The sequence below is a fragment of the Dromiciops gliroides genome, chromosome 4 (genome assembly GCF_019393635.1).
Source record: "Dromiciops gliroides isolate mDroGli1 chromosome 4, mDroGli1.pri, whole genome shotgun sequence".
NCBI classification, from domain to species: Eukaryota; Metazoa; Chordata; class Mammalia; order Microbiotheria; family Microbiotheriidae; genus Dromiciops; species Dromiciops gliroides.
Genome location: NC_057864.1, coordinates 195,831,929 through 195,844,990, shown reverse-complemented (window position 1 = coordinate 195,844,990; position 13,062 = coordinate 195,831,929). Strand labels below are relative to the sequence as shown.

The 13,062-nt window shown below is 51.6% G+C and overlaps 2 protein-coding genes across 4 annotated transcripts in view; one reads left to right on the top strand and one right to left on the bottom strand.

Moving 5' to 3' along the window:
• The first annotated feature begins 1,983 nt into the window (after positions 1-1,983).
• LIMD2 (LIM domain containing 2) lies at positions 1,984-6,120 on the top strand. Of its 3 annotated transcripts, none has more exons than XM_043999527.1 (5): positions 1,984-2,004; positions 4,339-4,417; positions 4,705-4,749; positions 4,904-5,043; positions 5,191-6,120. In XM_043999527.1, exons 2-5 carry the CDS (start codon positions 4,376-4,378, stop codon positions 5,348-5,350), a joined length of 387 nt encoding a protein of 128 aa, XP_043855462.1. In that variant the 5' UTR covers positions 1,984-2,004; positions 4,339-4,375; the 3' UTR covers positions 5,351-6,120. The 3 variants fall into 3 exon arrangements, with proteins under 3 accessions (XP_043855462.1, XP_043855463.1, XP_043855461.1); XM_043999528.1 differs by lacking the exon at positions 1,984-2,004 and adding an exon at positions 2,048-2,068; XM_043999526.1 differs by lacking the exon at positions 1,984-2,004 and adding an exon at positions 2,847-2,995.
• Positions 6,121-9,217: 3,097 nt separating this feature from the next.
• MAP3K3 (mitogen-activated protein kinase kinase kinase 3) overlaps positions 9,218-13,062 on the bottom strand; it is a 112,968-nt gene continuing 109,123 nt past the window's right edge. The window contains exon 17 of the mRNA XM_044001993.1: positions 9,218-12,157. Within this exon, the coding sequence (XP_043857928.1) occupies positions 11,929-12,157 (229 nt within the window). The 3' untranslated portion in view covers positions 9,218-11,928. The remainder of the gene's footprint in view (positions 12,158-13,062) is intronic.

Sequence of the window (13,062 nt, the reverse complement as noted above, 5' to 3'; positions counted from 1 at the left end):
CTTTTTACTTATAGTTTGGGCTTCCAATTTTTATCCCTCCTTCCCTCCCTCCCCTTCCTTTCCCCTCCCTGAGGCAGGAAGCAATCAGATATGGGTTATACATGTATGATTATGTAAAACATGACCATATTAGTCAATTTGTACAAGAAAACTTGAATAAAAGAAAAAAATGAAAGTGAAAAATAGCATGCTTCAGTCTGTGTTCCATCAATATCAGTTCTTTCTTTGGAGGTAGATAAGTATGTTTCAATAGTCCTTTGGGATTGTCTTGGATCATTGTATTGTTGAGAATAGTCAAGTCTTCACAGTTCTTCATCAAACAATATTGCTGTCTCTGTGTACAATGTTCTTTTGATTCTCTTGCTTCATTTCATACATGTTTTTCCAGGTCTTTCTGAAATCATTCTGCTTGCCATTTCTTTCTTTCTTTCTTTCTTTCTTTCTTTCTTTCTTTCTTTCTTTCTTTCTTTCTTTCTTTCTTTCTTTCTTTCTTTCTTTCTTTCTTTTTTGGTGAGGCAATTGGGGTTAAGTGACTTGCCCAGGGTCACACAGCTTATAAGTGTTAAGTGTCTATGTCCGGATTTGAACTCAGGTCCTCCTGAATCCAGGGCCAGTACTCTATCCACTAAGCCATCTAGCTGCCCCTTGCCATTTGCATCACCATCATATACCATAGTTTAGCCATTCCCCAATTGATGGCCATTCCTTTGATTTCCAATTCTTAGCCACCACAAAAAGAGCTGCTAGAAATATTTATGTACAAATAGGTCTTTTTCTCTTTTTGGGATTAACATTATTTAAAAGAAAAAAAAAACTTGAGTTCCAAATTCTCTCCCTTCCTCCAGCCCCTCCCCCACCCATTGAAAAGATAAGCAATATGATATCAATTATATATGTGAAATAATACAAAACATATTTCCATATTAGCCATGTTGCAAAAACAAAACAAAACAGCAAAAAAACCCAAGAAAAGTAAAGTGAAAAAAATTTTACTTTGATTTTCATCAGTTCTTTCTCTGGAGGTGGATAGCATTTTTGGAATTGTCTTGGATCATCATCATCATATTGATCATGGTAGCTAAATCAATTACAATGTTGCTGTTACTGTGTACAATGTTCCCCTTGTTCTGCTCACTTCACTTTGCATCAATTCATACAGGTCTTCCCAGGTTTTTCTGAAACCATCCCCCTTTTCTTAAAGTACAATAGTATTCCATTACCATCATATACGGCAATTTGTTCAGCCATTCCCCAATTGATGGGTATCTTCTCCATATCCAACTCTTTGCTACCACAAAAGCAGCTGCTAGAAATATTTTTATTTTTGGACATACAGGTCCTTTCTTCTTTTTCTTTGGGGGGCAGGGATCTCTTTGGGATACAGGCCTAATAGGTGTGTTACTGGATCAAAGGCTATGCACAATTTTATAGCCCTTTGGGCCCAGTTCCAAATTGTTCTCCAGAATGGTTGACTGCATAAATATCCCTTCTTTCCTGGTGACTGTCTTGTTCACAAAGTGCATGGAGAATTATCCTTCATCATCCATACAGGTCTTATCCTGGCTTCAGGGGCATCTGGGGCCCTGTGTCAATTATACATGACCTAGCTTGGCTCCAAAAAAAAAAAAAAAGATAATGCAACTCCCTTCCTTTTCTGCAGAGGTGGGGGTTTATGGGTATGGAACACTGCAGGTAATTGTCACTTTGGTTAGTATTTTGTTTATTTTTCTTTTTTTTTTCCTTTTTGGTTTTACTATGTGTTATAGTAAGGGATGGTTTTTCTGAGAGGGGGGAGGGATTAGATAGAGTTGGGGTGATGTGAAAAGTTGTCAATAATTAAAAACAAATAAACGTGTCCTGGCTAATCTTACCTAATTGAATTAGCCTGCTCTTCTCCCTCAAGAATATAGAGTAAGGGCGGAAACCCGAGGCTAGTGGAGGAAATTGATTGGCCGGGTCAGTTTCGGGTGGTAGAAGGAGGTGTCGAGGTTGCCCAAGATCTTGGTAAGGAAATTCAGCCCGAACATCTGGAGGAAGGCAACTATTCACTCTCGGCATTTTGCTTTGAGTTAGGTGAAGGCGAGGACTTCGGCTGAGCAGCCTGGGAGGGTTCGAGTGTCCCAGTCCTGCGCCCGAGATTAGAGTGGGAATAGTGCAACGGACCCTGGGGCCCCTGGGGGGTCCAGGGGAATCTGAAGTCTAGAAAGGACCCAGGAAGTCTGACGGGGGAGGAAGAGGGACGTGTCTTGAGTGCTGTCCACCCTGCCAGGAGGGGTGTCTCAACACGCGCATGCCCCCCCCCCAAAGCTCGGAGGGAGCAGGACCCTCCCCCTCCCCTCGCACCCTTGGTTCTTATTCCTCCGCACCTCCCCCCAACCCCCGCGCCTCCTGAACTAGGCTACGGGTGGAGGTGAAGCCCGGCAAGACTCGGGAAGGAGGGGGAGATTCTGGGCTAGCGGTGAAGCACCCCGAGGCCGGCTAAGATAGGAAAAGAGAGGGCGGGGGGCGGTTCTAAAGGCGAGCGCGAGGTCTGGGGGGACCTCGATGGGCCGTTAGAGTCTGGGGCGCAGAGCGGAAGGAGGTTAGGGGTGGAACGGGGGGAACTCAGGCTTAGTCGGAGGAAAGGAAACCAGAAGGGCAGGCACTGGGCTCGGGGCTAGGGTGGGGGGCGGCCGGCATCGGTCCGAGGCTTTGGCGCCAACCTCCCGGGTTTGGGGGCAGACAAAGGCGGGGGTCTGAGGGAGGGAAAGCGGGCGAGGAGACAAAGCGGGGCGGGGAGCCGGGTTGGGGGACCCAGAGGCGGCTCCGGGGCCGCGCGGAGCCAATGGGCGGGCGGGGGGCGGGGGCCGGGCTGGGGGCAGCGCCAGGATAAGGCAGCCGCGGCGGAGGCGGAGGAGGCTCGGGCTCCAGAGGCGTCGGCGGCTGCGGCCACCTCCCGCCCCCGAGAAGCAGACCCGTTCCACCTGGCCCCGGTGGCGGCCCAGCCTGGGCCTGGGTGAGACCCGCGGGAGCGGCGGGATGGGGGTGGGAGGGGTCTGAGTGAGTCTGGGACCCCAAAGGGGCGACAGGATGGGGTGGGGGAGGCTGAGTCCAGGACCTCTCAGGGCCCGCGGGGTAAAGGGGGGGGCTCATCTTGGGACCCCTGGGAGCGGCGAGATGGGGGGGGAGGGTATAAGTCTGCCACCTCTCGGGGACCGGGGGGCTGAGGGGGAGGGGCTCATTTTAGGAGTCTGGGGGTGGGGGGGGGCAGCCCGATGGCAGAAGAGAAGGCTGAGTCCGGGACCCTTTGGGGTCCCGCGGGGTTTAGAGTGGGGCAATCAGGTCGGGGACCCCTAGGGAGGTCGCAGGGATGGGTTAGAGGGCTCAATCTGGTACCCCGGAGCGGGGGACGTCGGGATCCTCTTCAGGGGTAGCGGCCCCTCTTCGGGGACAGGAGGAGGGCGCTCCGGGGGGTCAGCTGATTCCCGCCGGGCTAGACTGGGCGTATGGATAGGTCTGACTATCCCTGGCCCGAGATAGGGGGCTGGAAGTACAGGAGAGGCCGCGGAGCCTCGGGAGAGCGAGCACTCGGGCTGGGGAGCCCCTGGGTGGGCTAGTTTGCTGGACACTTCCCAGGGCTGGGAATGCAGCCGGGATGCAAGGCTAGGGTCCTGGCCGGGCGTGGAGGCACGAGAATGTACTCTGGTAGCGCTTCCCCTACGGGGTGCGCGTGGTGACGGGGGTGGGGGACGAGGGGGACTGAGCTGTCCAGGAGCTGGGGCCCTGAGGAAGGAAGCCTGAGAGGGGAAGGACAGTAGTCCCCGTGTCTGACTCACAGCCCTGTTAGATTGACAGCGCCGCGGGGTCAACCCCAGGACACTGTGGTTGAGCATCCCTTCTCCAGTCCCAGCGCCGTGTCCACCCCAGCCCCAGGCCCACGCCTGCTTCAAACCACTCCACGTCCCTCGTCTAGGGTCACTCTTTTCTGTGGCGCTTCAGGGGTTCTTCCCCCTTCCCCCAGCACTGGTGTGCCTCAGTCTCCTCTCACTCCATCCTGCCCCTTCTCTGCTTCTCCTCTCCCAGCCACCCTCCCCCCCAAAAAATAGGTTTCACCGATGGGTGGGCTGAGTGAAGAGGGTGGGAGGCGGAAGTGGTAGGACCTAAAGCAACAGGAAATGACTTAGGGAAAGTCCCAACCACAGCCCCCCACCTCCTTGATTATGCTTCTCTTGTAAACAACACCCTCCCCTCTCCCGAACCACCCCTTAAGTGCAAGCTGGGGTAGAAGGGGAGGCGGAGTTGGGGAAGGGTGCTAGGCTTGCGGGCCTAGACACCCTCTTGACTAACTTCCCCTTGCAGAGTGCTGAGGGCCGCACTCCCCATCCCTGCCATCATCATGTTCCAGGATGCTGGAGCAGCCCAGGACACCAGCTCTCATGTAGGTAACAGCATCATCACCACCACCACCACCACCACTACCACCCTTTTCCCTTCAGGGTAGAGGCGGGGAAGGGGATTGGGGCAGTTTGGAGGGACTATCCTGTCCAGCCCCAGGGATAATGGGATTGAGGAGTTGGATTGCCCCTTGAAACGTAGATATTCTCACCTGGGTGGATGGAGATGGGGAAGGCTGTAGGGATGCTGCTAGAGACCTTAGACTGGCCATAGGCTTGGATGCCAGGACCAGTGGGCCCAACCGTGTTCTAATTTCCCTTGTGTCCCCAGGAAGCCAAGGGCAGCCCTAGCGGCAGTACGGTGCAGCGCTCCAAGGTAAGGACTGGGTGTTGTGTTCTCAGAATGGGCTCAAGATGGGGAGGGGGGTGAGGATGGGAAATATGTGTTATATTGTGTGTGTGTGTGTGTGTGGGAAGTAAGTGGTCCTTTCCCTGTGGTTAATACTATGCTCACTTCCTTCCCCTACCAGTCATTCAGCCTTCGGGCACAGGTGAAGGAGACTTGTGCAGCATGTCAAAAAACCGTCTACCCCATGGAGCGTCTGGTGGCCGACAAGGTCATCTTCCATAATTCATGCTTCTGCTGCAAGCACTGTCACACCAAGCTCAGGTGAGGGCACAGTCCAGGCCCACCCACCCCGGACACGTGCTCCCTTCCTTAGCCTGGCCCCTGAATGAGGCCATCGGGGACAGCTGGAGGGAGGGACAGGTACCTGCGGTTGCCCCGCTCATTCCCTGGCCCATTTCTCTTTTGCAGTCTGGGCAGCTATGCAGCACTTCATGGAGAATTTTACTGCAAACCCCACTTCCAGCAGTTGTTTAAGAGTAAAGGCAACTATGATGAGGGCTTTGGACGAAAGCAGCACAAGGAGCTCTGGGCCCACAAGGAGGTGGCCAATGGTACCAAAACCGCCTGAGGCCCTACAGATGCTCTCTTCTTACCCGTGATCCCAGGGGCCTTTGGGGTGGGGAGGAGCTTGGGAAAGATTGAATTGGGGGGAGGGGGGAAGGACACACTTGGGGCTGCTCAGCCTGGCCCAGCGATGACAGGGGCTAACTTGCTGTCTTTTGCCTGCTGAGGGAGGTGGGGCTTCAGTGCTAGCCCTCTTTGTCCCAGGGGGCACTTCACTCCCCCTGGGACCCTCCAGTTTGATTTCATACCCCCTTCCCTCAGCAGGCCTCAGAGATGCAGGCCCCAGGGAAGGATTTCCCCCTATCTTGGTGCCTTCTCTCCAGCTGGGAGTCAGCCTGCCCCACCACCTCTTCCAGGGTCCTGGGCTCCCCACTGCCAATGAGGGCCCTGTGCCCCCTCTCCCCTCCCATCTACCTCTGTCCACACCCTGGTTCTGAGTTACATCTAAGACATCTGGGAGAAAGGAGAGGCTAGGGTGCCACCTGTTGGCTAGTAAAGCACAGTGATGATGCCTGGGTGGGGTGGGGTGGGGTGGGGGGAAGGCTGAGGCCTCTAAAGGTACAGACCCTTGCAGTAAACCCAGGGAGAGCTTGGAAACATACTTACCCCCTGGAATCAGGGAAGAGGAACTAAAACAACCACTGCCAGGTTGTGAACTATAAAGACTGGTTGTGGGACCAAAGTAGCCAGTCCCCCTTTGCCCCCTCTGCCCTACCCCCATTGAACCCATCTTGACTGTTGTGATCCTATTTTAAACATGTACTCAAGAGTTTATCTTTGTGTCTGTGTGATTGGCCCTGAGGTGTGGGAGATAAGAAATTGATCAAAGGGTTGGGATTGGGCTGAGGAAGGCTGGGAGAGGTCTCTGCTAGATCCAGGGTGCGGGCTTCTGGCTCAGCACACCCTCCAAACTCCTTTTAAAGTATGACCACAGGGGCAGCTAGATGGCACAGTGGATAAAGCACTGGACCTGGATTCAGGAAGACCTGAGTTACCCTGGGCAAGTCACTTAGCCCTCATTGCCCCACCAAAAAAAAAAAAATTACCAGGAAGGTAAGGGTAAACACTACCCAGTCTGGGCAAAATAGGGACTTTACCCCACCTCTACCCCCACTCCAGGCCCTGCCTTTTCCTCCCAAGGACAATCAAACCCCAAATGGTTTTTTAAATCAGAGGTTCCTAACCTTTTTGTGTGTGTCATGGACCCTTTGGCAGACTGGTGAAGTCTGTGGATCCCTTTCTTGTTTTTATTTTTGTTTTTGTTGGGCAATGAGGGTTAAGTGACTTGCCCAGGGGTCACTGTGGATCCCTTAAAATAATGTATTTTAAATAATGGAAGGAAATAATCTCTAAATTTCAGTTAGAGATTAGTGAAAATAAAGATGCAACTTTCCCCCCATCCCAAGTTCACATTTCCCCTGAAATCTATGTTTGGCTCCCCTTGGGGGTTGTGTGGATGCCCCCACCCCCAGCAAAAAAAAAAAAAATCCCATGGGCTCAGTAGTTGAAGCTACTCTTGCAATTCCTTCTCCCCTTGCCCTCCTCAAGGAATACTGCCTATTGCTTCTCCCTCTTTTCCCACCTCTACCCCATGCCTCACACCAGCTGTGTAGCTGTGTGTGTGCCCTCGAGTGCATGCATGTACGTGTGTTCGCGCGAACCTGCCTGTGGCCACACTGGATAGAAGGGCCTGAGACCAACATGAAAACTGATTCTGTCTCATTCCCCTTCCCGCCCTCCCCCCCCCCCAATGCTCCCACCCCATCCTGCCACACTTCCAATCAAGCATATGACCAGAGACCAAAACAGTATGTGTTGTTGGTCCAAGTTCTATTGACTCAACTTTGTCCTCAGAAGGGAAAAATAAGAAGATATGTTAAACATAAGATACTGTGTGCCCTCAGAGGTCCACTAGTGGAACTTGTACCTAAGTAGGAATCCCATCTGTCTCCATAGCATCTCTAACAAATGGCCATCCACCTTTAGCTTTATGACCAGTGATGGATTCACACTCCCCTTCCCCTTCCAGGCCCCCCAACCTACTTTTGGACAGCTTGAATTTAACAGAATTCAACTGTAGCTCACCCTGTGGGACACCATTCTAGGCATCGGAGATACAAAGACAAAAGCCAAAATTATCCGTTGTCCTCAAGTAGATTTTGGTTTTTCCTCATACAGAAATCTAGATTTCTCTTTTACCTATTGCTCCTCATTCTGCTCTTTGGGGGTGAGTAGAAAGATTTCTGTATGGTGACTCGTCAAAGGAAGTGATCATGTCCCTCATGCCTTTTCTGGTCGGTCACCATCTCCAGGGCTTTGAGCATCCTGGCTACAATTCTCTGGATGGGTTCATTTGTCAGCGTCCTCCTGAAAATGTGCCCAGAATAGAAGATACTACTCCCGATGTGACCTGATGAGGGAAGAGTCTGGTGGGAAGACTTTCATCTCCATATTCTGGACACAATACCTCAATACCGGGTCTCTGCTGCTTCCTTTGGCTCCTCCCCCTCTTACTCTCTTCTCCAAAATTAGAGTTAGGGTACTGAAAGTCAGGCCCCAAAGCTTTTACCACTTTTACTTACTGTCTTCGGGCTCCCAGCTTCAGCCCCCCAAAGGAAAAGCCAAGTGGTGCTTTTCTTTCCAGAACAGTGAGTCTGGTCTGTTCTGAGCCTCCCCTCCCCCAGTTGATTGTAGAGGGTGAAAATGAAAGGCCACCTCTGTCCACCAGAGGAATGGCTGGAGGAGCTACCCCAGCAGTTTAAGGCTGCACGGTTCCTCTAACAAGGGTCCAAGGCAGGAAGTGCAGAGGGACTGCTTGGGTTGCAGCAAAAATAAATAAGGAAGGGGGTGGAGTGGGGGGAGGGAAGCTGGACTCCCAGGGGGAATATAGGCAGGAAGTCTGGGGGTTTTCCTGTCTTGGACCCTGTTGCTCAAGCTCTTGATTGTAGAACAACTAAGCTTGAAGAACTCTTGGTCACCACAGGGTGGGGATTCATAGGGGGAGGCCTGGGGGGCGGGGAGGCTGGAGAAGGATGTTACCATCACTTTATATGATTGGTTTCCTAGCCATGGAACAGACAAGACCCCGAACCCACCCTGAAAGCAGAGCACCACCAGGCAGTTTGGGAGATGCCTAAGTGTAAGGGAGACCGAGAAGGAACTCACATTGAAGTCAAGATTCAAAGCCCCTGTTACTGAACCATAATAAATGGTGACCCAGGGAGCTCCCAAGGTCCCTGGGTAATGAAAGGTCATCTTTGAAGTGAAGTAACTCTCAGATACCCCATGCCCACACAATCCCTGGCTACACCTTAGTGCCATCTTCAGCAGGGAGTCAGGATAGACAAGCTGGCCAGAGTTGCTCTGTGCTCAGAAAGAAAATGGTGAGAATTAGTCAAAACGAGCCTAGGAAAGAAATGGCCCCGAAGATCAGGTTGGTACTCCCCTTGATAATAGAGCCTCTCCTCACTTGACAAAGGATACCCTGGTAAGTAGAAGCTAATGCTTAGAGTGGGAAGTGACTTAATAATATATAATAAATACTTTATATAGAGAAAACCTCATAATAACTGACAAATGTGATTAGAGGGAGGGTAAAAGAAACCCTTCCCCCAGCTTATGCTACATCTTCCAGAAGCCCCCGGTTCCTGCCCATATTCTGTGTGACCTTTGTGCTTTCCCACAATTCTGGTGGGGGGGGCGTGGGGGGAGGAGCGAAAGCATGGAAACCCACCACAATAGCCAGTTGTTACAAATACCTTCCATCATCATCCACAAGCCCCATCCCCCATCCCGAGAACCATCCCCATTCCCATTCCCATTGGTCGGGGGCCACATTAAGGAGCAGGAGGCAGCCTGTATAAATGGTCCTTTTATTGTAAGTAACACGCTACACTGGCCTGGCTTTGCACTGCAAGCCCTCAGTCGGGATATAGTCAAAATAAACTATGGCTGCAAGTTCTTCTGCACGATCCACATTCAGACACTTGGCTGCTCCTCTGATGTGTGCACAAGAGGGTGACCAAGAACCAGCCTCAGTCCTGGGCCTCTGCTGGCAGCCCAGAGCAGGAAGGCTCTATTGAATGATGAGAGGATGGTGGCACCCTGCACTGGAGCTGCCCAGCCCTTTGGCAGAGCCCACAGTGGCCAGGGCTAAAGGGCAGGGGGCACCTGATACTCCTAGGGCTCAGGACAATCCTATGCCCCCACAGTTTTTCCATCTGGATAATTTAATAAAAAAATAATAAATTAAGCAATCGCTCAATCCTGAGGCTGTTGGGCTAGCATATCCACAGTTTTTGGCACAAAAATCAAGTGTTGTATTGGTGGGTTGTTTTTTTTTTTGTGGGGTGGGGAGTTTCAGGGTTTGTTTAAAAATTTTTTAAAAGTTTTCTGTCAGGTAGTTACTGTGGGGTTGGTATGGAACCCCAGAGAGAGTCTGAACCTGGAATATGCAGAATCGTCTCACCAACGCCAGTGCCTAAATTCTGTTTCCTCCCAAGGAGTGTTTGGATAAAGGGCTAGAGATGTGCTGGAAAGGATTTTTTTTGGGGGGGGTAGAGTGGGGAGAGGAAGGATTCACTGCAGGGAATTCACCTCAAGTGAGAAGTTCTTTATGGAACGAAGGCTGAGAGGGAAAAGCCAAGCTACCGCAAAGTAGCTTTGGTCAGGATAAAGGTCCCCAGTCTAAGTCTTGGGAGAGGACAGAGGCAGGGGTGGAAATGGTGGTGGTAGTGGTGGGGACGCTGGTAAATGAGGGAGGCATAATATATCTTACTAGCCCCAGAGGTGAGGACAGGAGTCCCAGTGGGCAGAAAGGGAAGGAAACAGAGAGAGGCCCAGGCCCCATAGGCACCATTTGGCACAAACCACCAGCAAATTTCTCTGCAAAACCGGCTGCTTTCATTTTCTCTTCTCTCCCTTGAGGCAACAGTCACCTGTAACAGTCTAGAATCGCTATATATAAAAACCATCAAATATGATCTGAGATATAAATTAACAAGTACAAGGCCTCACATTACATGATGTGAAAAGGCTAAAAAGAGCGATAGAAACTACATTCATAAAAGTGCATTGTCAACATACAACGAAGGCTTTGGATTGTTATGGTGCCTGTGGGGAGACAGGCATGGCTGGGCACTGAGCCGCCGACTGCTAACACCCCGTCTGTCTCTGGAGATAAGCCCCTGTCACCTGGCATTTTTTTCCCTTTCCATTCAATGACAAATTCTAAGGAACATGGGTGTCAAGGGAGGGGCTTTCGCATTAGGCACATGTTGTGGGGAAGAAGGGACAAGGCCCAGGCTGAGGTATTTACAGCCGCTTGAAGCTGCTCAGAGATGTTACTTCTCCCATCCCATTGCCACTCTTGAGGGCCAAGGGTCACTTCACAGAAATGGGCAGGGCATGTCATTGGTGCCAATGGTTCTGAGCACAGATGGCAGCAGCACTTGGGCCCTCCTGGGCACCAAGCTTAGCTGGCTCTATCCCAGCAGGGCCACTATCCATTTTTATCATGGAACTGAATTCTTCCTAGGTTTATTGAAGAGCTCCCCTCAGGGGCTTTAGAAAGCAAGTTATTGTGACCCTACTCAGCTACCCGGGCCCCTGAGCAGAAAAGGAAATGCATCTAGTCACCCCTTCTCTCTGAGAAGGGGCGGAGCCCGGCAGCACAGAACTTCGAATTCCTGCCTGTTTCTGCCCTAGACTCTGGCTTCTTGCTCCACAGCAGCCCCGGGTGAAGGTGGGAAGAGGCAGGAGTGGGCACCAATTTAGAAATATGGTGTAACCCTTGACAGAGAACCCCACCTCACCCCACCCTACCCCAGTTTGTAAAAGAAACAATTGCATTGACAAAAATTGTGCCACCCCTCTCCTCCCACCTCCAGCAGCTCCTCGTGAATCCCATGGGGAGGAGGTGGAAAGGTGCACATCACAGGGCAGGGCAGGGCAGGCATCCCCTCTCCCTGAATAAGGCAGCAGAGCATTTTGTCCATCTTTGGTAAAGAGGTGGGATTGGCAAACCTGGTACAGAGCCCTCCTGGGGACAGAGGCAGCACCAGCCTCCACCCCCCATTGGCTGGAGAAACAGTGGACTTCGCCCCAGGGTCCCGGCCCGTCTCTTTGCTGGAGCCCAAGTGGGCCAGGTGGGGGAACATCCTCTAGTGTCTCCAGACATTGGGAGAGGAAACAAAATAACACTCTGAATAAAAATAACACTATTCACATCCTTCCAAGCCAGTGTGTCCTCAGCACCAATGTGAACTCTGGTGCCAAACACAGAGCAAGTGAATGCAGCTCAGAGGGAAGGTGGAGGGGAGGAAGAAGAGACCCAAAGAGCTCTTAAGGCCAGAGCAATACAGATATTCACACCACTCTCTGAGCATGGGGACACCTGGGTCCCTCCAGTCTGACAGGCATGGGGGAATTCCCCACTGCTGGGGTCACAGACACCCTCTTCTGGCTCTGCAGCTACCCAGGAAGAAGGGAGACTTGGAAGGGAGAAGCAGCAACCTCACCAAGTCCCTCTTGTGACCCCACCCCCAGGGAGCCAAGGTCCAACATCAGTGTGGATGCATGAGTTCAGTACACGAGCTGTGCAAAGTGGTGTGTAAGCAGTTCCTCAGCTGAAGGTCTCTGGCGGGCCTCCACAAAGATTCGCCGCAGAAAGTCCCGGCCATGCTCAGAGATATGTGAGGGGAGCTGGGGGTTGGTGGGCTGTGTGGCAATTTTGAAAATGGCTGCCATTGCTTCATACTCTGCCCACGGAGGCTTCTCTGTCAGCATCTCTACCACAGTGCAGCCCAAGCTCCTGGGGGAAAGAATGCATAGTATCAGCCCTCCAATGCCTGTAGACTTCCCTCCACTGCCCCCAACCCTGCGACAGAAGCAAGAAGAGATGCCACCACCTCTTTCTTAGGACATACAGCAGCAGGCCCAGGGGTGGCCAAGCCCAGGAAAAGAGGGAGGGAAGCCTCCAAGGGGGCTTGGGACGGGGTTCTGAGAACAGGAAGTGGTGCTAACTACAACCCCCTCCTGGAAGGGAAGGACTGCCCAGCCCCAAGTACCACATACAGTTGATCTTAGAGGGCAAAGAAGAAAGGATGTCAAATCAGTGAGTTTCTAAAGAGAAGTTCGAGAAAACTTTCCAGTTGAAGAATAACTTCATACACTTTGTGAGTCTCTTCAAAGAATAAACATTAACTCCAAGCAAAGCAAATGGAAAGCACCTGAGAAAATCTCAGGGATAGGAGCTAGAAAGCCATTATTGTTTAGACTGATTCAGCTCATGAGGATGGGCCTATTTCTTTAAGAAATTCAGCTGAACGTCAGGCATGTTTTCCATGGCCTGGGTTCTTCATAATAACAAAGAGTTTGCTTTTTTGAGGGGAAGAAACATATAACCCATTTGGCCTGAGTCCTGCTGCCCTGGCTTGGGTCCAGCCTTCTCCTTTCTACCAGAGATGGCAGTCTCTCCCCTGCTGCAGTCCTATGGGAGCCAGGAAGATGCACAAGCTGCTGCCTGATGCAAAAGAACCAGATGAGTCTAGTGCCGTGAGGTCATTAACCACTCTGACCTCACTTAGGGTGGAAGTTTGTGGGAGAGAGATGGCCTAGTGCCCTCCTGTTCTCGTGTTTCAAAAGGGATAAGTTTGCTTCTGTGCTTGACTCATCAGAGATAAGACAGGGACAGGAGGTGTCAGCCTCACCTCAATC

Bases quoted from the DNA above. Each gene is read 5' to 3' on its own strand.
- LIMD2 (XM_043999527.1), top strand. From the start codon at position 4,376: ATGTTCCAGGATGCTGGAGCAGCCCAGGACACCAGCTCTCAT. The intron at 4,750-4,903 runs GTAAGGACTGGG...TTCCCCTACCAG, and splicing joins GTACGGTGCAGCGCTCCAAG to TCATTCAGCCTTCGGGCACA. The intron at 5,044-5,190 runs GTGAGGGCACAG...TCTCTTTTGCAG, and splicing joins CACTGTCACACCAAGCTCAG to TCTGGGCAGCTATGCAGCAC.